General features: G+C 45.4%; 1 protein-coding gene across 3 annotated transcripts; it reads left to right on the top strand.

Moving 5' to 3' along the window:
• The first annotated feature begins 181 nt into the window (after positions 1 to 181).
• Positions 182 to 26,987, top strand: fam184b (family with sequence similarity 184 member B). 3 transcript variants are annotated; one of them, XM_068727317.1, is made up of 18 exons: positions 182 to 797; positions 8,046 to 8,234; positions 11,181 to 11,852; positions 12,495 to 12,630; positions 13,054 to 13,205; positions 13,293 to 13,826; positions 15,107 to 15,214; positions 15,299 to 15,597; positions 16,840 to 16,993; positions 18,592 to 18,711; positions 18,910 to 19,042; positions 19,324 to 19,454; positions 19,683 to 19,798; positions 21,716 to 22,075; positions 22,189 to 22,303; positions 23,383 to 23,490; positions 25,288 to 25,685; positions 26,353 to 26,987. In XM_068727317.1, exons 1-18 carry the CDS (start codon positions 645 to 647, stop codon positions 26,423 to 26,425), a joined length of 3,951 nt encoding a protein of 1,316 aa, XP_068583418.1. In that variant the 5' UTR covers positions 182 to 644; the 3' UTR covers positions 26,426 to 26,987. The 3 variants fall into 3 exon arrangements, with proteins under 3 accessions (XP_068583418.1, XP_068583417.1, XP_068583416.1); XM_068727316.1 differs by having other exon boundaries at positions 15,284 to 15,597; positions 18,913 to 19,042; XM_068727315.1 differs by having other exon boundaries at positions 15,284 to 15,597.
• Positions 26,988 to 27,491: the final 504 nt, after the last annotated feature.

Here is a 27,491-nt window from a genome sequence, read left to right as displayed (position 1 = left end):
CGACTGGTCCCCCCCCCTGCACGGTGATTGATACAGCAGCGCCGGTAGGGGCGGGGCAGCACTGCAGCAGTGCGCCTCTCTCTCTCTCTCTCTCTCTCTCTCTCTCTCTCTCTCTCTCTCTCTCTCTTTCTCTCTCTCTCTCTCTCTCTCTCTCTCTCTATCTCTGTCTCTCTCTCTGTCTCTCTCTCTCACTGTCTCCGGTAATGTTCCATAGGATACACACGCCCCTCTCCGCCCCTGCCGCGAGACAGGTGGTTGGACAGTACGCCTTCATCCTCGAGCGCTTCCTCTTAGAGTAAAAAAATAATAATATCTGTTGACAGCAGGGGAAGGGTCGGTCGGCGCGAGCGCGTCCCCGATGGACTTCCAGCGTGTGACCTCCGCGATCACCGGGCGGACAGCGGGAGAGGGGGGCAGCAGCAACCGGAGCGCGCGAGGAGAGACCCCGCCGATCTACTGCCAAATGTTTCCCAGCGAATCGCTCGAAACGGGAGGGGGTCTACCGACGGACGAATGAGATGCGCGAGTGAGAAAGTTGACACGGTTTTTGGGGTGGGGATTTTTCATCTGAGAGGCGGCGGGTACATTTCTGACTATCCTCCGGCGGTCTGGGAAGTTTGCGTGAGGTATAGGTTTTTTTAATTATGGCTTCAGCGGGCGCCGGTAAGGCTGCACAGCCCCCCGGGCCGGGATCCGCGATTAACGGGACTGCGGCAGAGTTCCCGAACATCGAGCAGGAGCTGTACGACTACCAGATGCACGGCAAGATGTGCAAGAAGATCGCTCAGCTCACTAAGGTAAGAGCCGCCACTGACAGGGGGAGAGAGAGTGAGTGAGAGAGAGAGAGAGGCGCGCCGCTGCACGCGCTTGTCACCGGATCTGTCAGGCTGATTGGATGATCTGATGGCCGCCTCACTGTATCTGCCATTGCACCTCTACATAATAACATATTGAGAAGGCGAACCTGTAATGAACCTGTGATATATGACATATGGGCCTCGAGGGACAACAACGGATCATCGCAAAAAACTAAATGTAAATGCTTATAGACATATACAATGGATCCAGGGAGATTGAGATAATAAACAGCCTAAGATAAGTAACCCAAACCTATAGCATAAACATGATATATTTATGTATATCCACCATAAAATCATACATGCAAATCATAATGATCTCTTGGGATAATGATTGGAAAACTTGTCTTCGTTGGTCTTCGTGACTGACACACTAATCAGACATACTGAGAGCTTCAAGGTGTTTAGGCTGCAGATCTACAGCTATTTGAGAGCCAAACCTTTCAGGGCATCAATTAGGAGTGATGTAATTATTAGTTAATGTATGGATTCTCTTCACATGCATCGATTCATAGCTTAGATGGTTATATGTAAAAAAGAAATATATAAATAATTATTATAAAAAGAACTGCACATCTCAAAGATAACATGAATGCCATTTATTTTTGTGTGACCAACAGATAACAAAAAAGGTACCCAGAGGTATCAATTAACAGTCATATCAAACAGATAAAAGCAGAAAACGTTGAAGAAGCTGGGAGGGAAAAAATGCATCAATTGAGTAATCGATAACATTGATAGCATGAACCCGCGGGGGGGGGGGGGGGGGGGGGGGGGGGGGGGGGGGGGGCTCTGGCTTTCTGTGCAGCAAGCGTTGCTATATGGGGATTCTCCCTCTCTCTCCGGTGCACAATAATGCTTACAGAAGCAGGGCATGACCCATCGCTTGTTGAGCTATGACAATTACTGATGACTGTGCAGTTCCCATCCTCCCTTATGGGCTCACCTCTGTGTAGCCTGTAGGTGTGTGAGAGTGTGTGTGTGTGTGTGTGTGTGTGTGTGTGTGTGTGTGTGTGTGTGTGTGTGTGTGTGTGATGCAATGCATGCTGCAGTTGCATATGCAGCGTGTTGTTCAGAGAGCTTCTTCCCGGAACGCGCACAAACAAAGATGACAACAGATCGGAGGGTCAGCACTTGTGTCTGTGCTTGTTAGGGGAATTTGCCAGCCTAGTCCTTTGACCTCCTCCATCCTGAAGTGAAAAAAAAAAAAAAAAAGAAGAAGAAGCCAAACTTGCTTCTCTCTCTTGAAACTTCATTCAAGCCCAGCCCAGCTTTGGCTCTTTTGATGACCGCAGTGAATAAATTTGAAACCCACAGCGCTGATGAAACATAAGAATCATCAAATCCGATATTTGGTGTAAGCGGTTTTCTCGGGGCTTTGGGATGCCGGGCATGTGACACACGGTTTATTTGAGTGTTGCCGGGGTGGGGGTGTGGAGTGGAGAAGAAGCGGGAAATGGGTCAGCTGTGGTAACCTTATATATTTATTAACCTCTGCTCTCTGTGTGCATGGGGGAGGCTGGCGCGCACACACACGCACTCGCAGTCATGCACTTGTACTTAACACACCTCCTCACGTCGGCCTGTCCCTCACTCCCCCACTCACCCGTCTACACTTCTGCTTGAATTTCACAGCCCCCCCTCCCTTTGCCACTGAGAGTGGTCCGCCCCGGTTGAATGGGTGCTGCTAAAGATAAACCGGTAGCACGCCGGAGTGTGTTTACGTGGCAGAACAAGTCAACAGGAAGAAAGCGAGGGCCGACCGCGTCAGGCCAGCTGTTGTGAATGTTCACATAAGCTTGCGCGAGCACGGACATGCACATGCCCACATGAATACACAGAGGAGCGCCTTTTAACGTGACTCGCGGAGATCAACCGTGGCACATTAAAGGATGCACATATGTGCCAACACGTTTGATTGGCAGCTCTAATTCTGTCTGTTTGACTTCCTGTACTTATCTATCTTAAGCTGTCACAATGGTCCCCACTTTGTAATCCAGAACAAACGGTGCCCTCTTTGATATGTATGGAGGCGTGTGTGTGTGTGTGTGTGTGTGTGTGTGTGTGTGTGTGTGTGTATGTATGTATGTGTGTGTGTGTGTGTGTGTGTGTGAGTGCTTGCTTGTCTGTTTGCTTAACCTCTCCTCTGTGCACCAACCATCCACTCCACATCTCACCCCTGTTTTCAAAAAAGCCTCATCCCGGCGCTCCTTTACACACTGTAGACAGAATATTAATTTCATGCTTTGCTGACTATGAAGTTATTGTCAATAAGCCCGGGCACTGGCTCGCGAGGCCACATGAATAACACTATCGACTGGCAGGATCAATATGGGGATCTCGGGGCAGGATTTACAGTAGCAAGAGGCTCTCGCCACTCTCTGACCAGAGCTGCCACGCCAATCGTCTTTGAGAATTTACACCCCAAAAGGGGAATCAAAGTGTGACACTACCTTATTACGCTGTGTTCACACCAAACGCCAGTGGCGGGCCGTGCATTTTATACCTGGGCCTTCTGTGCTGTCCTGCTACACTTGAGCCATCTCCTAATAAGCTCATTATGACGCAACAGCTATGGTTATTTGTTTCTAGGGGTGTAATAATACACGTATTTGTATTAAACCGTTCGGGCATGAGGCTTACAAACCGAACAATACGTTTGAATAATACTAGTGCATTTGGAAAATGCAAAAGCTTGAATTGAGGGAAATATAATGTTTTTGGTGGACTGCGCTCACAACAGGCTTTGTGACCTCTCAACCCGGAACAATAACAAAAAAACAGCTGAGGCTGCGGCACCGCATGTGTCTTCAGGAGGGCTAAGCTAAATAGCTTAGCGTGGAAACAACAGCCCGAACGGATTCAATTGTTCGGACAATAACCCCGTGCATGACGGGATGCTTCGTAATTAACGGACAATGCATATAGTCCAAATCAATGTAATTAACACCATGACAAAAAAAACTCACAAGAACCAGTCACATATATTTATATGACAACAAAGCAACAAATCAATCCAGCAACACTGCAGCGCTAGAGCACGAGCCATTCATATTATTCATAAAAATGACACAATAGACAAATGAACACAGTAGAAAGCAGTTCACTTACCACAGCTGCTGTTCACTTAAAGACAGTCCATCCTCCTTTATTTGTTAAAGAGTTTAAAACTGCGGTTGTACAAAAGTTTTCAAAAGCACGTAGCTTGTGCGTGTCCTGTCGTGTAGCTGCCTTGGTCAGTTGCAAATGAAACGCATTACCAGCCATAAAATGTGCAACACTTCCCGCTGTCAGCCAGAAATACCGTTCATACAAATCTTTTTCCATACTGGGTCAGGGCTGCTAGCTGTGGGCTTGACTAACCCTTTGATACAATGTCCAGTTTTTCAGGAAATGTCCTCCAGAAATCCGTTTCTCCTCCTTCAGCCATTGAGTGTTAAAAAAACACAGCTAGGTAAAAAAAAAGAATCTACACCAAGCAAAACGTTAAAAATGTCATAACTTCTCTTACATATGTTTCAACTTGAACTCTTACTAAACACTAGATCTGCTAGCTAGCTTTCTGTTTGACAAAAGTCACGCTGGCCCACTGACCAATCACGGCGCACCTTAATGCTGACGTACTTAGCAGGTTATCTGGGTAGCTCTGGCACGTCAAAGAATACGCCCAACATGTCAAACTAAAGATCTGATTGGTTGAAGACGATGACAATCACCAATATCTTCCTTAATCTGCAAAGTCTACCTAGAGGGCATCGGGCCTCTCTCCTTACATAGAGACATAGGGGCTGAATCTGATTGGATAAAAGCTCTCCTTAAAACAAGCTGCACTGGAAGCAGAGCAACAGAGGAAGACAGTAGCTGTGCAATGAGAAAATAAGCAAAAATTATTAAATTATAAAATAGCTATAACTTTGTGATCCTGTTTAGGCCAGCAGAGAAGGCATAGCTTCTCATTTGAGGTATTGTTTTCATCACGCATCAGTCTGGCGATATGAGTTACAAAATGTGTACTAAAACTTTGTGTTCCCAGTAACAGCTGGTTTTAAAGCAAGCTGAAAAGTCCTATCTGATCTGTTTTCAGTTTATTTCTCCCCACAAAAGTTATCTCTCGAATATAAATGCAACACTATCAGCTCTTGATCGATATCGTCTTTCTCCTGCTATTAGCCTTTAAAAATCCACTATTGGTGGACATCTAGCTCAACATACATACTTTGTAGTGGGGGTTTGACCGCTTTTTAAAATAGTTTGTCTCTATGCTTATATTAGAGTGTTTTATTTTGTGTTTTATCCCTTAATAGCCTAACCCGGGACAAGGGCTGCAAATTAGCCACGACTAGAGGTCCTATATACATTGTATCGGTTGCATTATATTTAAACATAATAATGCCTATATGTATAGTTCCTGGCAAATAAATGGATACATATAAAGTAAGATATAATTACATATTCTTATGTTGTAGGTCAATCTGAGGGGTTATCCAGTGAAATGTTTGTCAGAGCTTGGTGTGTTTGGTGGTTCAGAGGACTCGTCCGTAAACCCAATCCAACAACTTTGGGACAAAAAGGAACAACGACTAGTGGGTACATCCCAAGTCTCTTAATTGTCATTTCCTCGCTCCTCGCTTGAACCGGAAGTTGTTCTACACCGCCATATTGACGGCCGTCCCAAAGCTCTTATTTAGCTCGGAGGAGCGAGGATGGAGGATGGAGGAGGGATCTCAGAGGAGCCATGAGCGAGGAACCATGAGAACAGGCTTCCAGAAAGTGTTTTAATGGCGGACACGCCCCCTCATTGTTCATTAGTTATGTGATTGGACGCTGCAGCTGATCGGACTGTCTGACTGGAGTTTAATACCAGAGTGAAGACAGATCACAGATTAAACTCTAGTTTTATATTTGATTTGTTTTCAGTAACACCGTCTGGTTTAAATATATGTTCATTGTAGATCTGAACAACAAAAGGACCACAAACAACTTTCTTCATTTATTAGAAAGATTTGTCTTTTCATGATTTCCCTCAATAACTTTTATTATGGATACAATTAAAGTCAGCGAGAGCTTTCTACATCATTTATCATCATTTCATTCAGTCACGTGAGGCTGATCATTCCTGAGGGTTTGATGAGTTTTATCATTTAAATTTAACCTGAAACATTGAGCCTAATACATTTATTCCAGTATTCAAGAGAAACCATAATCATACTTTGGGTTAATTAATAATGACGTCACAATCTGAATTTCAAAATGTACAGACGCATTCTGCCGGTAGAAATTGGTCCTGCGCTCATAAACAGGACACAGTTTGTTAAAGAGGTAACAGACTACAGAGAGAAAACACCTGTACAGTGATGATTACTGTGTGTCTTTATTCGTTTTTAGTATTATTAGTTACTATTATTAAGTACAGTGATCATGTGAACAGACACAAACTTGTGTGTCTCTCCAGCTGTTAAAGCCGATTGACAGCTGATCCAGCTGTGACATGTAGCGTACACCTCCGGGTGTGGGAGCGCTTGTTCGGTCTTTCTCTCTCTTCCTCCGTCCTGCTATGTTTTCCTCTTCACCCTCCTTGCTCTCACTCTGACCAAAGAGGACTGCCAAGAACAGCACACACACACACACACACACACACACACACACACACACACACACACACACACACACACACGCACCCCTCCCCTCAGAACCATTCCCTCGATTCAGAGTCCCCTTCAGTCCTCTGAGTCACGGGTCAAAGTTCATGGACAGCGACGCTCTTGACCGACAGCACAGGATTCCGAAATATGTCACTTATTTAAGAAATACATCATAGATTAAAGGAGCTTGACAAATTCTGAGACCATGTAAGTGTGTGTGTGTGTGTGTGTGTGTGTGTGTGTGTGTGTGTGTGTGTGTGTGTGTGTGTGTGTGTGTGTGTGTGTGTGTGAGAGAGAGAGGTGGTGACATGCTCACACACACACACACACACACACACACACACACACACACAGAGGGAATGTCCAGCATTGCTGTGCCAGCTGTGTGCTGCAGACAGAGAGGCGTCCGGGTAAAATATGAGCCTATGCGTCCCCCTGCGTACATCCATGCACATGCACACACACACACACCTCTGCGGATGTATGTGTAAGTGAGCCATCAGGGTCAGTAGGAGCAGATGATGACACTGTAGATGTGGAGTACAGTGAATAGTGGGGGAGAAACGGGCCATATTTCAGGTGTTAGTCACAGACTATATTGGGACTCCACACATGCTGACAGGCTGGAGAATCACTGGACTGTATTAACTCACGGCACACTGTTTGCCAGTGTAACCTCTGTTATTTGTGTTCGGGGATTATTGTGTTGGGGTTAGTCCGTGTCAGTTTGATATTTGTTTTCGTAAAGCTGCCAGTTCTTATTATATTGGCTCCATAATGCCTGTGTTCTTGGTGTCAGTTTGCCTTCTGTTTGTGATGCACTCCCACCACACAGAGTGGATCATCTGAATCCACGAGGGTGATAACTGTAACCAGGTTGTTTTCCAGAGGAGATCAAGAACGCAACATTGATAGCTATCACCACACGATGATATCAGTCCCGTAAAAAGAAAAAGGAAAACAGTGAATAAAATCTAAACTATAGTCCATAAAAAAGAACAGTTTTATACTACTGCCAATAACAAGGCCAATTTTAATCTTTTCTTATCAAAAGGGAAACTATTACTCAGTAACTATCTATTACTCAGTCTGCAATCAAATCTTTCAATGTCAGCTTAAACTCAACAATGACTGGCTGCTCCTGCTTTAAATTATTCTGCAGTTAGTTCCAAAAATAGGGGGAAGGCTACACAAAAGCACTTTTTCCTCAAATCTCTCATCCTGAGGGACAGAAAACCTTAAAATGTTTGAGCTACTGTGTAAATAAAAATGAAAACATGAAGAAAGCCCTGAATGATTTTATAAAAAATATACTAATTAGGCATGACTACAAAACACAAGGGACAAGAGTAATTAACAAACAGTAAAAAAAAACATTGAAGGTAAAGGCACGTCAGAATGAGATAAGACCATAATCAGGAGTCAGTGGAGAGGAGCGGCTGCAGAGAAGCACGATGGCCGATCCATGAACAGATACAGTTCAGAACATACGTTTAGTGTGCACTAACGGTTGAATCTTTCCTTGTCTGTTGTCGACGCACTCCAGGTGATTTATTCTCTAAACATGAAGAACGAGGAGCAGGAGGCGGCCCTGCAGGCCTTGAGCCACGCCCACCACGAAGAGCTGCACCGCATCCTGGTGGAGACGTGTCATGAAGGGGAGGGGTCGCCGCTGAGGACACGCCTCCTGGAGATGCAGGACTCTCTGGATGAGCAGCAGAGGGTTGGAGCCCAGGTGTGTGTGTGTGTGTGTGTGGGGGGGGGGGGGTAAGAGCAGGAACAGCATGATGTTCATTTAGTAAACTATGATCTCATTAGGAGTAAAACAGAGGGGACGGTGGATAAGTGGAGATCCTTCAATCAGAGGATCTGCGGTTCGATTCCCGGCTCCGCTAGTCACATGTCGATGTGTCCTTGAGCAAGACACTTAACCCCAAATTGCTCCCTACGGTGTGATAGAATCTGAAGTGTAAGTCACTTTGGATAAAAGCGTCTGATAAATGACTGTAATGTAATGTAATGTAAAATAGACCATAAAGCAGGGTATGCCTTAGGGCATGGCTACAGGTCGTTACCACGGCGTGGTCCGGTCTGGGAGTTGTCCATGTGTACATCTTACAACTTAAACCCTTTCACAGTGTGTTTTCAGTTCATGAAAGATAATTGTATCTATTTTGGTCGCCTAAAAATGGTTTATTCAGCATTCAACTGTACTTGTGCTCCACCCTTTTGTGTTACTTCTGGTTGCAAAAAGCCAAGTAGGCTACGGCCAAAAACCGAGATGGAAAAAAGGCAAAATCCAAGATGGCGAAGGCAAAAAACAAAGATGGCGACGGACAAAATTCCAAACTCTAAGCTTCAAAACTGCAGTCCACAAAACTGCAGGGTGATGTTACAGTGACTGCGTGCCCTTCTTACATACAGTCTATGGTGAACCTCCTGATTATGAGATAAGCTGACCTCAGTCAAAGGCTCCCTGTATTGCTGTAATGTCACGTGTAAAACCCCAGTGGGAGCAGCAAATCAACCCAGCCTTCATGTGACCTCCAACAGTCACCCTAGCTCAGATAGCCTGTGACTTTACAGCCTCAGACTTCATGCCTTATTGACATGCTGCGCACCACAATAAAACATTAACATGAATCATTAAGACCCACATGACTTCCTTATGAGCTCTTTGGAAACAGAATGCATCTGAACAACTAAAGAGACAAGAGGTAATGTGACATGGACCTCTTAACTTTTATTTTGAAACGTTTGGCTACGCTCGTCAGTCCTTTTGTTTCCTGTTTCAGTTGTTGTTTTTTTTGCTGCAAATTCAGGAGCAATATATCAAATGTACATCACATGTATCACATGTATTACAGTAAATACAGACACAGAACAACTTTTAGCAGCAGATCTGTTCAAATCTGTCAACAAACATCAAACGCAGTCAACGCTGACCACCACTCTGTCTGGATCAACCTGCCAGCTGGTGATGATATGTTGCCTCATAATGAGAGTATTGTTTGAATGTACCATAAACTGGATATAAGAAGTGGACGTAGTCGTCGCGACATCACCCAATGGTTTCGTGGACTGCTGTTTTGAAGCCTCAATTTTGGCTGTCGCCATCATGTTTTTTTGCAACCAGTGAATAGAAGTGACCATATTTGGACTGCACAGGAGTTATGTTAAACTGCCGTATATGGCTCTGGTAGAGACCTGTCAATCACAAGGTAGCCCTAAAGCATACCCTGCTTTATGGTCTATTTGACTCTAAATGGAGCATAATTTACTCAATGAACATCATGCTGTATTGAAGAAGACTTGAAACTAGAGATTGAGACCATAAACTCATATTTACAATGTTTACTGAGGTAATAAATCAAGTGAGAAGTAGAGTCATTTTCTCATAGACTTCTATACAATCAGACTTCTTTTTGCAACCAGAGGACTTGCCCCTGTCAGTAGAGAGAATGCAAGTTTAAAGCACTTCTGTGTTGGCTTCACTTTTTTTAACTGGAGGTGTTCCGTCTGGTCTGTACACTGTAGCTAATTAGCCTGTATGGTCACAGTTGCACTTTTCAAATGTTTTGCATAAACACTGTTCACTCCCGTGGTCTTAGCAGCTCCTCTGAGATGAAATGCTAGAGCATATTTGCAGTATGAATGTGCCACCACGGAAACTCAAGGACGTTTTCATGTGGGGCAAAGCATCTGAAAGTGTTGTTCAGAGTAAGAACATCATTTTTTTGAATCAATGCTTTAAATGATTTGGGCAGTACTGAAAGAAGAGGGTGTCTTACCCGCTACTTAGGATGCACTAGTGGACTAGTGCACTCGATGCACACTCAGTGGGGAGTGACTTTCAAGTGAGGAACTTTTAACTGTTTATGAATCCATCTCAATTTAATACTGCAGAATTAATATGACCTACATCAGTAAACGAGACCATCAGAGAGAAGATTGTCTATTTCTGTGTAATTATCCGGGCCACCGGTTCAGATTCTGGTGAAATGACATACTGCAGGGTCACCAGAAACTCCTTCAGCTCAGACTTCAGCGGAGCCCATCGTGGACAGACCCAGATCCGACTTCGATCTGCAGTCAGAAGATCAGGCGGGAGGAGGAGAGCAAGTGTCAAGTGTCTCCTCCTCCTGCCAGGAGCAGAGCCTCTCCAATCTGCCCCTCCAGTCCCCGCTGGAGGCACAGGCCATATTGCTGGGCCCGCTGGAGGGAAAGGATACACGGGAGAACCAGAACCATGACTAAGCGGGGCCGACTGCCAGACCCCTGCTGCAGTAAAATGAGAGGTTTTCTAAAAGGACTCTGGTGCTCGGAAACACTACTGCTTTTGTCCACAGCGATTGGCAAAATCAACACAAAAGTCCTTTGTAGTGACTATTTACATTACATTATAGTAATTTAGCAGACGCTGTTATCCAAAGCGACTTACAATAAGCGTATTCAACATAGGTATTCAAGAGAACTACTAGTCACCAGAAGTCATAAGTGCATCTCCTTGCTTACACAAGCATCTAAGAGCATGAACCAGAGCATAAACCAGAGCAAAAGTACAGTGCAGAAACAAACAAAAACAATAAGTACAACAAACTAGTATGAATACAATAAGTGCTGAGTGGAAGGCTCATAAATGTATGTGCAGTGTGTAACACCTTCTCCTCTCTGCCTCCAGGTGCAGGCGAACTTCGAGTGCTTCCGCATCCAGTCAGAGGAGAGGGAGCGTGAGACGGGGGCGGAGCTGAGAAAAGAGTTTGAGGAGAGGCTCCAGGCTGCAGAGGAAGAGCTCCAGGAGGCCAAGGCCCACATCGGCGACACCCAGGAGGAGAACCTGCGGCTGAGCAAAGAGTTGGAGAAGGCCGGGGAGCAGATCCTGGAGCTGGATGCCAAGTGTGAGGAGCTGCAGAAAGCGGCCGACGAGGAGAGGCGGCGGAAGGAGGAGCAGATGCAGAGGGAAGACGAAGAGGACAAGAGAGAGGAGCAGAGGCAAACGAAGGAGCGGGAGGACTCGGAAAAAGTGCGAGTGCTCTCGGAGGAGCTGAAGGCGCTTCACGAGGAGGGCGACCGGGCGGAGGAGGAGAGGGGGCAGGCGGCGAGGGAGGAGAGGGAGCAGTGGGAGCAGAGGGTGAGCGACCTCAACGAGGAGCGGGAGGACATGAGGAGGTTGATGGAAGCGGAGTGGAGGGAGGAGCGGCGGAGGTGGGAGGAGAGGGAGGAGGAGGAGAAGAAAGGAATGCACAGCGCCCTGCGAGAGAGGGTGAAGAGGGCTGAGGCGGAGGTGGAGGGCCACCTGGAGAGGTTGGTGGAGGGCAAGAGGAGCACAGTCAAACTGCAAGAGCGGATACAGGTACACACACACACACACACACACACACACACACACACACACACACACACACACACACACACACACACACACACACATAATCCTTCCATTCTAACTGGAGGGCCAAAAACGGAGGTGAGAGGAAATTGAAATGTGGCAGCTTCCTGTCTCGGATGCGCCCAGCTAATGATGGTGCTGACGGGAAAAGGGAGCGAATTGGAAGCAGAGAGGGGGGGGAGAGAGGGGAGTGCAGTGGAGGAGGATCTTGCTCGTCTAACCACCGGCTGCCCTCCCTGAGTGCTGCTCCCGCTGCCAACTCTCTGCTAATGAGCAGTTTGAGCGGGATAGATCTGCCGCACCACCACCATTACCACCTCGCGCACGAGCATTAAGAAGCCCTGCGAGGGCTGGCGGCGAGCTGACGTTAGCCCTCACACAGCAGACCATTAACCGCCCGTAGCCGGGAGAGATGAGCTCACTGACTCACCACATTTATCCCCCCCTATCGTCCTCCCTGACTTGCGTTCCTTCTCTCCTCTCCTCCTCGTCTGTGTCAAAAGCTGCTTCCCTCACCTGTCTTCCTTTTTCCCCCTCTTCTTGTCCCCCTGTGCTCTTTTTGTCGTCCCCACTGTCGACCCATTCTGGTGGTGCTTTCCACACCAGGACCTGGAGGAGGAGCTGGATCTGGACCGAAGGCGCGTGTCGGAGGCCGAGGGCACGGCCAAGCGGGCGGAGGAGGAGCTTGCCGTCGCCAAGGAGAGGCTGTTGCTGCAGGAGGACGAGCTGCAGAGCAGAGCAGGTATAGCCTCTCAGTCTGTGCCCCCCCCTCTCTCTCACCTGTCATCTCGCCTCTCCGTCCGTCCATCCACCGGGGAGAGAGAGCCGTCCATGGAAACCCGCTGAGCTCAGCGCATTCCCATCAGCCACTCTGACTCAGCGTTAATTAAGTTTGTAATATATACAGGGAATGCAACAAACGCACGTTATTCATCCTCCACAAAGGCAAACAGTTTCATCAAAGTGTCATCACACCTGGTCAGCAAAAGAAACGCCCAGAGATTTTATTAATTGCACGAGAGTGACTTTTTGTTTTGGTTCCATTGGTTCCATTCTGCTCCTATTATGCATAGTCAATTGGTGTGTGTGTGTGTGTGTGTGTGTGTGTTCACCTTGGTGTGTGTTGGTTCTTATTTGGTGTGTGTTCTCTGTGTGCGTCTACCAGAGGAGCTGCTGAACCGCGGGGGCTGCGAGACGTGCGTGTGCACCGAGGTGGAGGAGCTGAGGAGCCAGGCGAGCCGCCTGCAGAGCCGGAACAGAGAGCTGGAGCTGCAGAGCAGCGGCAGAAACAACGACCACGCCCGACAGATACGCCAGGTAAGGCCCGCGGACGCGCGCATGCAAATAAAGAGCGGCTGCGTCCAGTCGCATTGATCGCATGTCTGTGTGTGTGTGTCCGCGCAGCACGCCGAGGCCCTGTCCAGTCTGCGCTCCGAGATGGTGCGAGCCCAGACCGAGGAGCTGCGTCGCATCCAAAAGCACGCAGACGACGAGCGGGAGAAGCTGCAGAAGGAGATGAACAAAGAGAGGGAGGACCTGCGCAGGGAAAGAGAGCAAGAGAAGGAGAAGTTCGAGAAGGACAGGAACAGACTGCGCCGGGATAGGGACGAGGAGAGGGAGGAGGTGGAGGGGATCAAGGAGCGCCTGAGGAGGGAGAAGGAGGAGGAGGTAGATCGGCAGAGGAAGGAGCTGGAGGTGGAGAGGGTCCGCGTTCGTTTGCAGCTGGACAAGAGCATCGAGCAGGTGGAGGCGGAGAGGGCCAATGTGCAGCAGAAGCTGGAGGAGGAGAAGAGGAGGCTGGTGGAGAAGGCCGAGGAGGACAGGAAGCGGTTGAAGGAGCAGGTGCGGAAGGCGATAGAGGAGGTGATGAGGAGGCACGCCGCCGAGCTCCACGGCGTCCAGGAGGCTCTGAGCTCAGAGAGGAAGACCAACCAAGAGGTCAGCATCTGTCTGGGGAGGGGGTGTGATGGTAAAGAGGACACAGTTCTTCCATAATGGGCAGAATTTTAAAAGTAGTTGCAGCAGCCGGCTCCTATAGGCTTCATTATTTTGGTTTCAGTCGGACTTTGGGTTTAATTAATTTGCGTACAAGGACGAGCCGCTCTGAGGAATAATTTGGTTCCTTTCTTCACGTCAGTCAGCTGAAGCAGTTATACTTTCCAGTCTCTGTGTGTGTCACGCACATGTGCTCAGGGAAAAAACAAACCCGCAGAAACTTTATTCCTCCAGAAATCAGGATTCTTCAAGTGAGATCATGTTATAATAAAAACAACAACTGGAAGAAGTTTGTTCTTGTTATATGAAATTGAAGATATCAAGCTGCCGCGATAGCTAGGTAACTTTTACACAGCCGGTTCCTCATCAGGAGTCACTCACTTGACATTTTGAGCTTGTGAGCCTTTAGAATGAACACCTACTGGTGATCCCATGTCAGCAGCTCATAGGCTTATGGCCAGGTGAACCAAAAAGTTTTAGTTTTAGTTTTTTAGAGGTGAAATTATAAAGTAATTTATCATAAAAAAATACAGATCAGAAAAAATCTTTTAGACATTATTTAGATTTGTAAATGTCTGTTTCATCATCTCGCCAGTTGGAAAACGTTGGAAACTTCTGGTCATAAAGGAACATTTCACCCCAAAATCTAATTTTATCCTCTCACCTGTAGTGCTATTTATCGATCTAGATTGTTTTAGAGATATCGTGGTGAGCAGTGTCATGTAGGAACTGCTTTCTTTCTACCATAATTGAAGGAAAAAAGTTGTATTTTAGATTTTTTGGGGGTGAACTGCCCCTTTAAGACCATTAAAAACCGCTCACATTAAGGTCTGTGGATTATTTTGAGTAACCAGGTCATGATTTCTGGAAAGAGACATTGGTGTTGAGTTTATCAAATGTGATTTTTGGTGCTTTGAGCACCACAAGCCGATTGCCATATTTATTTATTTTGACATTATATTGGAGAGAAGGCAGACACCTCTAAATCTAAATTGATAAATAGCAGTACAGCTAAGGAATATATATTATATATATTTTTGATTTGGGGTTGAACTGTCCCTTTAAAGAGCAAGTACTAAAAGTAGTGCCCTTTGAGCCTTCTTATAATGTGCTCTCCATTGTGACTAATTATGAATTAGGCTTAGCAATAAGGAGATGATAGTATGGTTAAAGGGCTAAAAAGAAGATACATTTGTTCATGTCATAATGGCGTTTCTTGGCAGGTGTGTGCGCGTTTGGATGAGGAGAGGAGGACTGGTGAGGAGCTACGCAGCGAGCTGGAGAGGGAAAGGGAGGAGCTGAGGACGAAGCTGAAAGATGCCACCAATGAGGTTTTACCCGATGAGATACATCCGATAAATGATTGTCATTATCAGTTGTAATATGTGTGAAGTAAAAAGCTCTCGTGCTCTCAGCTCTGTAGGCTGCAGTCTACGATCCGTCAGCAGGACCAGAAGGAGCAGGTGGCCCCCGAGGCCGCGGCCTCTAGTGGGCCGCAGTGCTCCCGTCTGGAGGAAGAGCTCCGTCAGGCCCGGACTCGGCTGGCCCGGATGCAGGAGGAGGCGGAGAGGCAGCGAGAGAGGCAGCAGAGGGAGACGGCGTCCCTGAGAGCAGACAAGCACCGACTGGAGGAGAAAGTCCTGGAGCAGAGCCGTCTGAGCACGGAGCGGAGTCTCCTAGACCAGAGCCAGCGGCAGACCGAGGACCGGATCAGGTAGCAGAGGATGCGCTGCCAGAGCTGCTTAAGCTTAAGTTGAGAAGCAAATACCTAAAATTGTGGCTCGCAACAACCTGTATCCGATTCAATTTCATTTGAACGAGCTTCGTCGACGGTTGATGTGTTTTGCCAGAACAACCCGCACCAAGAAATGATCTGCAGCAATAAAAACGATACACCAATCCAAATAAATACAAGCCATAATGGTTTTCAGAAATCAATTAGTCCTGTCCTAACTCATAACGTGACTTTACATCCTCATGTTGAAAACAGCCATTACCTTTATTTAAAGTTACTGTGAGGAACTTTTAACTGGTCAGTTTAATCCTGATTCTCTATATGACCTACATCAGTAAACAAGACCATCAGAGAGAAGATTATCTATTTCTATATAGTTATTCTTAAAGCTTGTTATTGCTGCCACCGGGTCGGATTCTGCGTGAAATTAGATGAAATAATGCAGGTTCACCAGAAATTCCTTCAGATCCGGCTTTGCTGTCGCCCTCGAACTGCAGTCTGAAGCTCCGGAGGGAGGAGGAGAGCTCAGCTCCCGGCAGCAGCAACTTTTGTTGCGTCTCCCCCTCCGGCCAGGGGCAGAGCTTCTCCTCTCTGCTCTTCCAGTCCCCCCTGGGAGCTAACATTGATACCATGCTGCTAGAGACCCAGGCTGTATTGCTGGACCTGCTTGAGATAAGGGGGGCATGGGAGAACCAGAACCAGTGCTGCGCAGAAAAGGCTGTCAGACCCTGCTGCAGTTAAATGAGAGGTTTTCTAAAGGGAGTCTGGTGCACGGAAACATTTTCATCCATAGGGACTGCCAAAATCAACACAAAATGAAGGTTCCTTGTAGTAACTTTAAAATACTTCAAAGTACCAGTGCGCATGCAGACAACAATAATGTATTCTTAGAATAGTACCCCTCAAAATGACTTTTCCATGCAAAGGCACACATTTACAAAATCTGTTAGCAAGAGATTTACAGGTTTCTGCTCCAGAACAAATGAGGGAATTCCTAATCTCTGGATATATAAATAGAAAAAAACATTAAAAAAAAACAGATTAGTGCTTACATGAACAAAAACAAAGTGAGAAATAACCAAGTTTTTACCTCATCTACGAAACCTACTCAAATCAAATGATTGTTGAAATGAGTGAGAAGCACAAGACACCGTAAAGTGGATTTGCATGTAGGTTAACTCGCATCCTTCTTGTCCTTCCTGTTCCGATGCGTACCTCCAGGGCGGAGTGCGAGGATCGGCTCAGAGCGGAGTTCAGGATAGAGATGAACGCTGCCGTCGCTGAGAGCGAGCAGAGGTGGCAGAACAAAGAGCAGGAGCTGCAGACCCACATATCGGAGCTGCAGGGTCAACTGAGCGAGCTGCAGTCACAGCAGGTGAGTCTCCTCCCCTGAATATCTGAAAAGAGAGATGGAGATGTGAACTCGAGTCTTCATTCAATGAAGATACTTTTGTTGGTTAGTTGCGGACTGCAGCATCGATTGATTTTCTCAATTAATATGATGTCTTTGAAATGCTAGTTTTGATCAGCCAACAGCCCAAGACCTACAGATGTTCAGTTTACTGTCATGTATGACGAAGCCAAGCACCAAATCCTCACATTTAGGAAGCTAGAAAATAGGCAATTAATGGATTATTAAAAATGGTTACTAATTTGTTTTCTGGCAATGATGTTTCAAAACAACGTGTTGAGAATCTGAGATAATTCTTCACCCTTTAAAATGCAATGTCGTACATCATTAGGGCTATGAGTTTACATATCTGACTGTCCAATCTCCACACATTCAGAGAACTGGACTAACTTTTCCACTGGTAGCACGCACCCTTTTTTTTGTTATGGATCAGCAATGGAAAGAAACTAAGCGCATTTACTCAAGTACTGTACTTAAGTGTTTTGATGCTACTCTCTACTCCACATTTCAGAAGGAAATATTGGTAATTTTACTTCACTACATTTATTTACAATAAATTAAATACAACAGTATTAGAATGAATACAATCGTCTCTTTCGCAGCCAGCTACAACATTAAAAACGCATGTTACATGTTACTGCATCAATAATAATAATTTGTCTGCTCAATGAGTACTTTTTCTTTTATACTTTGGGGAGACTGTGGCTCAGTGGAAAAGCGAGTCATTCCTCAATCAGAGGATCGGTGGTTCGATCCCCGGCTCTTCTAGTCCATGTCGATGTGTTCTTGGGCACTTAACTCCAAATTGCTCCAGTAGCTATGAATGTTAAGATAGTCCTGATGGGCAGGTGGCACCTTGCATGGTAGCCTCTGCCATCAGTGTATTAATGAGTGTGAACACCTATAGTGTTTGAGTGGTTGGAAGACTAGAAAAGAGATATACAAGTACAGTCCATTTACTTAGTGTACATTTTCTTGATTGTATACTTACATACTGATAGGATTTTGAATGCAGGAATTTGTACACAGAGTGTTTTTTAAATCATGGTATTAGTGCTTTTACTAAAGGGAAAATAGTCGTAGTACTTCTTCACAGGAGGAGAAGAAGTACTGGTGGAAGAAGTAACAAAATTTGTTCCGCAGTCTGGAGCCCTGGATGAGTTCACTAGTCATAACAAGGAGGACTAACCCGAATGATGTCACTGGGGTGTGTGTACAGTTTAGCAGAAAGCCTGCGATGTGGAGGCGTTTCACTCCATCTCTCAGCGGCCTAATGTGAGGTCCAGTGTTTAAAAACCTGACTCGTACTAGAATCTAAAAAGCCTGGATGTTTCAGTTGACCAACTTAATGGCAGTTGCAATACTAAATCACTGGAGTGCTCTTTTAATTAGCTCCATAAGCCCGTTCTTGAGCGCACAATGAAGTCTGCGTTTTTCTATTTATTTATTCATTTCAAGAGTTTGCACATTCTCAAACAAAAGCCACATCTCACACTTCACTCCGGGCCTGAATGCAAACTCATCATGTCAGGATTACTGTACGTGTACCATTCTCTCGCCAGGCGGAGAAAACGAAGGAGGGCCCGGGAGACGATTGCCATGGCAACCCCGAAATTGACAGGCTGAGGAAGGAGGTACAGGACACCAAGGAGATCAACAAGAAGCTGAAGGATCTGCTGCAGGTAGCCTGAAATCTTTCACAGGTCTTCCTCTCTCTGTCATGAATAATTGAGTGGCTTTGACGATGAAGAGGCATTGTAACGTGATCCCATCAGAGTGTGCACATGTCTGTGCTACGTACGCGCGGCTAAGTGCTACTGTGTGTGTGTGTTGTGTTTGTGTGTGTGTGTGTGTGTGTGTGTATGTGTTGTGTGTGTGAGGAGCCCCAAATCCAGTCTTTAGGAGAGGAGAGGCACAGCCACGCCAAGGCCCTGCAGGCGTTGGAGAGACAGGCGAAGGAGGACGTGCTGTCTGAGAGGAACAGGCTGCAGACGATGCACCACCTGGAGCTAGGTATGGCACACGCGCACATGAACACACACACACACACACACACACACACACACACACACACACACACACACACACACACACAGGCAGCGAGCAGACAGCAACGCATTCCGTATGACACACACAGAGCGATACACACATTGAGGTTATGAATTAAACAGTGGAGTTGCTATCGCCATGGATACATGTCACCATGGCAACAGCGGATGGGGTACCTGTAGCAGTGGGCCAAATTGATTTTAGTTTTTTTTCGCTTGTGTGTGTGCGTGTGTGTGTGGTATCAGATAAGCAGCGTGCAGAGTTGACCCAGCAGCACACGGAGTGGAGCCGGCAGATGACCCAGAGACACATGCAGCAGATAGAAGACCTGCAGGCTCAACTGCAGGCACACACACAGATGATGGCCCTGCAACAGGTAACACACACACACACACACACACACACACACACACACACAATCTCTCTTTGACACACACACACACACACACACATGTAAATGTGAGCACACGAGCAAATCGCAGCCATTTCACAACTGATGTCTTTGTCGTTCACGAGAATCTTAGAGTGAAGGCAGATATTGACAAAGTATGTCTGCGTGTGTGTGTGTGTGTGTGTGTGTGTGTGTGTGTGTGTGTGTGTGAAGGATCTGAAGCAGCAGAACCAGTATCAGGTGTTCGAGCGACAGCTGGATGAGAGCCGCTGTGCCATGCTGGAGCTGCAGAGAGAAAACGCAGCACTGAAGAAGCAACTAAAGGAGAGGTGAGAAAAGTTAGCGATGGAGTTATTTATTATGACATTAATGATATGAAATATGGGACTGCGACGGCTAACGATTGTTTGAGGGGGGATGTTCAAGGGTAAACCAAAGGTATCCGGTATACTGTCATAGGAAAACATCAAATCCTCACATTTCACTCGCAAATTCAAATTCAAATGATGAACCAATTATTAAGTCGTTGCCAATTACTTCGCCGTCGGTTTACTAATCCATACATCGATTAATCTTTGAAATCGTTAAAAGGAATAGTATGATGAGATTATCAATGCCCCCTTGTCTGTACGGTAAATATGAAACTGCAGCCAGCATCCCGTTAGCTTAGCTTAGCTTAGCTTAGCACAAAGACTGGAAACAAGAGGAGATCAGCTGGACTGGCTCTGTCCAAAGGAAACAAAATACACCTGCTAACACCTCCAAAGCTCACGAAGGTGCACATTTAGCCAGGCCAGCTACATGACCCCTGTCCATATAGTGTGTTAATTAGGGAGCTTTAGAGGTGCTTGTAGTTGTATCTTTGAGTGTAACCTCGCCAGCTTGCAGTCTTTTTGATTAGATTAGTTAAAGGCGACATTATGCTCATTTTCAGGTTCATACTTGTATTTTGAGTTTCTACTAGAATATGTTTACATGCTTCAATGTTTAAAAAAACTCTTTATTTTTCTCACGCTGTCCGTCTAAAAATATCTTTTTTTAACATCTTTCTGAAATTCTCCGTTTTAGTTGCCTGGGTCCAGACCTATGAAAACAGAAACAGTTTATAACGCAATCATTCTAAATGTGTCCCAGTTCTTTTCCGGTTGCAGTGCATTTGAACAACATCAGTAAACATGGATCCAAGCTGTTGCCTAGCAACACAATTCCGTTGAACTGCTTTTCAAACAGAGGTGAATACAGGTATATTCAGACAGACAGTATGAGTAAAATTCAAGGATTCAAGGATCATTCATTGTCATTATGCAACACAGGGATGCACAACAAAATTGATTTGTAGCCCATTTGCAAAAAAAAAAACATGACAAACAAAAACAAAAACGGCAGTACATTGCTGTCGGGCATTTTCTGAATTTGCATCATCAGGAATGTAATCAGCAGCAACAAAAGCAATTCTCTGGGTAGATAATGTGGCAGACATCAAGAAAAACATTGCCATCAACTTTCAATATGTTTGAGTACCAAGCATCGCAGACTCCACCTACTCTCGCCCCACCGGTCTCGCCCCTCAAGTGCAGCTTAATCTGGGACGTCCCGATGGAATCAGGTCTCTGTGAAGAAGTGGGCTCAATAGTCAGCGACCTCCCATCACTGAGTTAACATGAAGTCTGTTTTCATCCCATCTTATTTTGCTGCGACCAAACATCAGACAGCCAGAAGCATGCTGGGTAGTGTAGTAGCCCCAGGTCGTAGCTGGGTTAGCTTAGCTTCCATTTCGGTGACGTGCAACTCTCTGCAAGGGAGCACATTTTCCTAAAATTTAGAACTATCCCTTATCTCATATCCCGGGTCATTTTGCTACATTTGATTTAATTCCAGCAGTCCCTGCTAACAACTTGCTAAATTGTTGACAAAAGATTTAAGATCATTTCCCACTGAAGAAATTGTGTTTTTCATCTTTTAAAATGTGTCTAAAAGGATGTACATAATCTCTCGGTTTAAATTAGTTTACAGGTTCACTGCAGTATGTGACAATGAATGGCATATTTGCACTTCTCTTGTGTATTTTGTTGAGCTTTATTATTTACTAGTCTATATGAAAACTAGTAGTTTTTTTTACTACAGTAAAAGAAAAGTGGCACAAATGAATAATTTTTAAGATCCTTTTTATCATAATTATTATATTGTATTATACGGGCCGCCTCCACTATTTCCATCTGTCCCTTGTATCTACCATGTCTTATCAGGTCTGTGCAGGAGAACCCCGAAGCCGAGGAGAAAAAAGAAGAGGAAGTCGTGGATTTGCGCAAGAAGAGGGACGCCCAGCTGGAGGAGGAAGCACAGCGTCTGAAGGAGGAGGTGGAGAAGCTGCGGGTGGAGATGGAGAAACTGGAGGAGTCACAGAAACACTGGGAGGAGAGGAGAGAGGAGGATGTGAAAGAAGAGGAGGTGGACGAGGAGAAGAAGAAGGAGCGCGAGGAAGACAAGAGGAGAGAGGAGGTGGAGGAGATCAGGAGGAAGCACAAGAAGGAGATGCAGAGCTTGGTGTCCGAGTACAGCAGCGCCCAGACGCACCTGCAGGCTCGCATCGTGGCCCTGGAGAACGAGTGAGTAGAGGGCGAGGCGCGCGGGGGTGGAGAGGGAATCCAGCAAGTTTGGAAATGAAGGGCGGGTATGTGAGAAAAGTGTGTGTGTGTTTGTGTATATGATTTAACTGCAGACTGCGCGAGCGGGAGGAGCGGTGCAGGAGGAGGGAGCCTCGATGTGATGACCTGCAGCTGGGGAGACTCCAGGAGAGATTGACCGAGAGAGACCAGCTCATTAAACGATTAGTGGTGGGAGCGCACACACACACACATACACACAAAACTTGTAGAAACTTGTTTGTGCAATGTACTGTATAAAATGTACTGTACATTTGTACTAGCCGCACTAGGGTTGGTAATCTTCCCACCAAAAGCCACTCCCCCAAAAGGATCATAATGAACAAGCTTATTAAAGCTAGCGGCTTGTTAAAGCTAGCAGCTTGTGGAAGCATTTGATTTATTGATTGCTGTCCGGATGTGAATAGAATTGTGACAAATATATCAACATTTTTTTGAAGAAGATTACCTACCCTGCTTTTAGCTATACCACGAGTCACAGTTTTCATGATTTGGTGAAAGCTTTGAACAAATTTTGTTCAAATCTTTCTTGCTAAATGACTCTTAAATCCCTCATAGTTCATTCTGACGTTTGAGGAAGCTCGTGTTACCAGTTTAGCAGTAATATCTTTCATTTGACTTCAACTCAAGGTCCACTTACTCGTTCGTTGCGCAGCTTTTGATCACATCACGCAGTCCTCATTAGCTCAGTTTCCATTGATCTGAGCACTTTTAGGATTCCCATCATGTGAAGCATGTGTGTCCTGGTGACACGGCGGTTAGGACGCATGCCATGTAACTGCAATGTCCTCGGTTTGATTCCCTTCAGGACTTTCTCTCCCTGTGTAGTCTGTCTTTCTCTTAACTGTTGCGATCCAGTGAAGGCAAAAGGCCCAAAAAAACCTTGAAAAAGTTGGAGTTAGTTCAGAACCGTGTCAACAGCTCCAGAACTGGCGATAAGGTGAACCTTGAGTTGAGATCAATAAAGACATTGCATCCTGCTAAACTGGAAACTGAAGAAATTATTGTAGCCAATTAACAGCAAAGGGACCACGAGTGAATGTAAAACTTGGACCACTCGGACCAAATCAAACTAGAACAGTGTCTTCAGTAATCATTAGTGGAGACCAAGTGTCCTCTGCCAGAGTGCTGTGTCTGCCATCTGTGTGGCATGAGGCAGAGTAGGAAACAAGTGCACCCTCCAGACACAACTCCAACACCAACTGTGAATGAGGCCAATGAAAGTCCTTCCTTGTCCTCCTTCCCTCCAGGAAGAGAGGCATCAGCTGCAGCTCCACCCTCCGGTTGCCGGGGACAACAGCACCCTCAGGCTCCGCGACAGCAAGTCCCGCCCCGGGAGCGTCACGCCAACCATGAGGGTGAGTGCATGTGTTCATAATGTATTCATCAAAACGAGCCTCCTTCCAGCCAGAAGTGCCCGCTGGGCCAGAGCCAACTTCCCACTGACACACTTCCTGTTCGACAGATCTGCAGCCGTCGAAAAGACACGCCCTCGCTGCTTTAAATGCCAATTAATGAGAAGTCATAAACTAATAACTTGGACAGCAAAAATACAGCCTTGAATGATTTTTTTTTGGAGGACAATTTGGTCCCTTAAAAAAACAAAAAAAGTTTAATGATGTGAAAATATATAGATGTAAAAAATAAAATAATACATACATATGTATTTATTCATTTATTATTTTTTTCTAATGGAAAAAACAAAAAGCATCTCAGCTGCATGTGTCATGATTTTAGGCTACAACTGAGCGCAGACTCTACTGTGCTTTAACTTGCCTTCGTTCATTTTGGTATCAGTTATGGTTGGGTTACCACAGACCATCTGGGCTGGCAAATCTAAGCACACGTATGTTTACTAACTGTATTTGAAATTACACTCTGCCCAAAATATTTTTTTTAAATTTCAAACACACTCCTGCAGACTTGAAAGATGGTTGTGAACCTTGTGAATTATTCCTGACAGCTAATGGCTGCTGTGTTCAGCTTGGGTTTTCAATGGCAACGCAGAGAGTGGGAGAGAAAAGGTATGAAAGCATCACAAACTACAAAATACACACCTCCCCAGTAAGGTGGTGCATTTAACCAGGCTTTTGCCATGCAACGACGTAGTGAGCATACAGTTTATTATGCTGCAGGAGTGTCTCCAGATGTACTTATTCTCTCAAATAATATTGTGACTGATATGAATTCATACTGACCACAGCTGCTGCACAGCGTACAGCGGGTGATGGTTTGATACTCATACTATTAAGTATTTCGGGCAGAGTATCATTTTAAATTCAGACTTTCTCAGTGCATCTCTCACTGAGCAGCTGTGTCTAAAATGATGTGAGCTCCATATTAAATAAACTGTAACATGTCCTGAGAAGCAATTAGATTAATCACATCCACACAGTAGTCACTAAAAGCCTGTTTTAAAACAACTACACTTAGTTTGGATGAATGTGAGGAACTAGGCATCCATTTCGTTAAAGGATAAGGTTGGTGATGTTCTATATTTAAGCTACTACGATGGAATTTAATTTTGTGACAATTTATGCACCCCTTGTGGACGAAAGCAGTAGTGTTTCGAGCACCAGAGTCCCCTTAAGAAAACTCTAACTTTACTGCAGCAGGCATCTGACTGTGTGTTCCGCTCAGTCCTAGTTCTTGTTCCTCCCGAGCCTCCCTTCTCTCCAGCGGGCCCAGTAATACGGCCTGGGCCTCCGGCAGCGTGGTGTCGTGTTGGCTCCCAACGGGGACTGGCAGCATCAGAGCTGAAGGAGTTTCTGGTGAACCTTGGCCTGATTTTGTGCTGAATCCGACCCGAAATTGAGACACAACCAGTTAAACGTTCCTCACTGTAACTGTAAAATCAATCTTTTAAAATACCTTCAAATATATAGTTTGATAAAAAAGAAAGCAAATGGTGTGTAACAATTGTAAATAGTGCCTTTGTTGGAGCCTATTTTCAGCTGCGGATAAAGTTTTTGAATATTTACGGAAACAGGAAAGTGTATGTGGGATGGAATCAAAGTAAACTACAGTGCCCATGTTCATCATGAAGAATTGATACCTTGTTTTGGTTTATTCGTGGTGTTTATTGACATGAATATAGAATATCAGTGGCCTTGCTGATATAGAGACGACTGTATGTGAATCTGTCCTCCCAACAGAGGAAGTGTGTGGAGTCTCCTCCTCACGTCACCAGCATCCCCAACGCCGGCACCTACGACAGGAGCGCCTTCGTACCCCCCTCATCCTCATCGTCCTCCTCCTCCTCCTCTGTTCATCAGCGCTCCTCCTCAACCCTCCCCCACCAGTCCACCTCCCAACCGCAGACCTCCCCCCACTACTCCACCTCCTCCCTCCCACACAAGCACACCTCCCTCTCCCTTGGCCAGCATTCCTCCCCCTCCCTCCCCCGCTCCACCAGATCCCGGACTTCCTGCATCCCTCCCACGCCGGCGCCCACCGCCCCGCTCCCGGTCTGCCCCTCACCGCAAACGGGCATCCGCTACGTGGCGCCCTCCTGCCAGGAGCCGCATGCACACCTGCAGGCCCAATCAATCAGGTAGGAACATTTCATATATCTGGGCTGTGATGTTACAAATGTAAAAAGAAGGGAACAGGAATGAATGATAGACATTTATGCAAACTGCTTTCTTCTGGATAAGATACCACAGTCACCTGAAACCAAAAACATTCAAACTCATAATAGAAAATATTTACATATATAAACAATATTATCCTTTTATATTATATAACCTAAAATAGTTCAATTCAATATTTAGGGTTCAATTAGGAAAACTATACTACGTAATTATACATTTTTCAATCATAGACTGTATATAAGAAGTATAATCACCATGACGTCACCCATTCATCACTACTTCTTTGAAGCCATCGAAGTTCAGCATTTTGGCCGTCGCCATCTTGGTTTTAAGCCGTCACTATCTTGTTTTTTTGTAACCAGAAGTGACACAAGAGGGTGGAGCTAAGTGCAACCGAACCAACATTTTTAGGTGATAAAAATGTTGCAATTAACTTTCATGAAGTGAGAACACACTGTGAATGGGTTTAAGTTGTAAGACAAAAACACTGTAGTAGCCACCTGTCAATCACAAGGTAGCCCCGCCCTAAAGCATACTCTGCTTTATGGTCTATTTGACTAAATGGATCATAATTTACTAACACACTATCACGTGTGTTTGCATGTGTTTTTCTTCTGTGTCTTGCAGGGGCCCGTATCTGGAGCAGAGGGGGACAGAGGGGCTGAAACAGGAGTGGTTCACCAAATACTTCTCCTTCTGAGCACAAAAAAACGCACATGAACACACGCACAGCAGCTGCAAGTACATTTCCTCATATACAGTTCATTGCTTCTTATACACATCCGTTTGCTCCCCCCCACACACACACACCCACACACCCACACACAGACACACAGACACACACACATCAACAGACATATGGGCTCATCACCAGCAAGGCCATCCCAAACATTGCCTCAAAGCTCAACCAAAAAGTGCTTCTCAAACACATGCCTGACCTCTTCTCTGGAACATAGGTCTGCCCGGATCTTGTTTGTATAGTTTGGAATGTCTCCATATATTGTTTTTTATTAAAGCAGTCTTCCTTTTTTGAAAATGCAACCTTTGCTCCAATCTCCACCACGCGATTATTCCAGGAGAACGTCTCTTTCTTGAAAATCAGCAACTGGGTGTCTCTCTGAGTATGGAAGCATTTGACGTATTCACTCAAGATCCTCGTCAAGACGGACACACGCCACTCACCGTACCAAAATGAAGCTTGTCTCAATGCAAAAATGTATGATAATCTTGATGAACAAATTATATAAAATATTTTGTTTTTGTACTGGCTTCTTCTTTGTACACCGGCGCAGGAAAGACCCAGAATACATCGTAGGTATGAAATTAAAGGTGGCTCGTGGAATGTATTACACGTATCATTTTATATCACATAGTACAATTGATGATATAACCAGTTGGGCATGTCTGTTTTTGGCTAATTCAGCGAATCAAATACCTGAGCAAAATGCAACCAATGCAAAAAATCATGTAAAAATCCCAAATTACTATTATAGCCAGACTCATGCGGATATTAATATTTTAGTTTTTTTTTTAAATGCAATAATGACAATCCAAAAAAATCCAGTTTAACATTAATATCTTTCTTATTGGTCAACACACAGTATGCGCACCAATACATGCTGACATGTTGCTCACACTCATTTGGATTGTCCACAATGTCTAATCGCTGACATAAGTTGAATTTTATTGATCCCAATAAACTGCAATGTTGTTTTGCAAACTAGCAACACGATCAGAAGGCTTTTGAGGTGTACTTCATGATTTTC

This window comes from Cebidichthys violaceus, unplaced genomic scaffold (genome assembly GCF_023349555.1).
Source record: "Cebidichthys violaceus isolate CVI_PGR_0920_01 unplaced genomic scaffold, fCebVio1.0.p SCAF_4, whole genome shotgun sequence".
NCBI classification, from domain to species: Eukaryota; Metazoa; Chordata; class Actinopteri; order Perciformes; family Stichaeidae; genus Cebidichthys; species Cebidichthys violaceus.
This window is presented reverse-complemented; position numbering and strand designations above follow the sequence as displayed.

Bases quoted from the DNA above. Each gene is read 5' to 3' on its own strand.
- fam184b (XM_068727315.1), top strand. From the start codon at position 645: ATGGCTTCAGCGGGCGCCGGTAAGGCTGCACAGCCCCCCGGGCCGGGA. The intron at 16,994-18,591 runs GTGAGTCTCCTC...TTCTCTCGCCAG, and splicing joins GCGAGCTGCAGTCACAGCAG to GCGGAGAAAACGAAGGAGGG. The intron at 19,455-19,682 runs GTAACACACACA...GTGTGTGTGAAG, and splicing joins AGATGATGGCCCTGCAACAG to GATCTGAAGCAGCAGAACCA.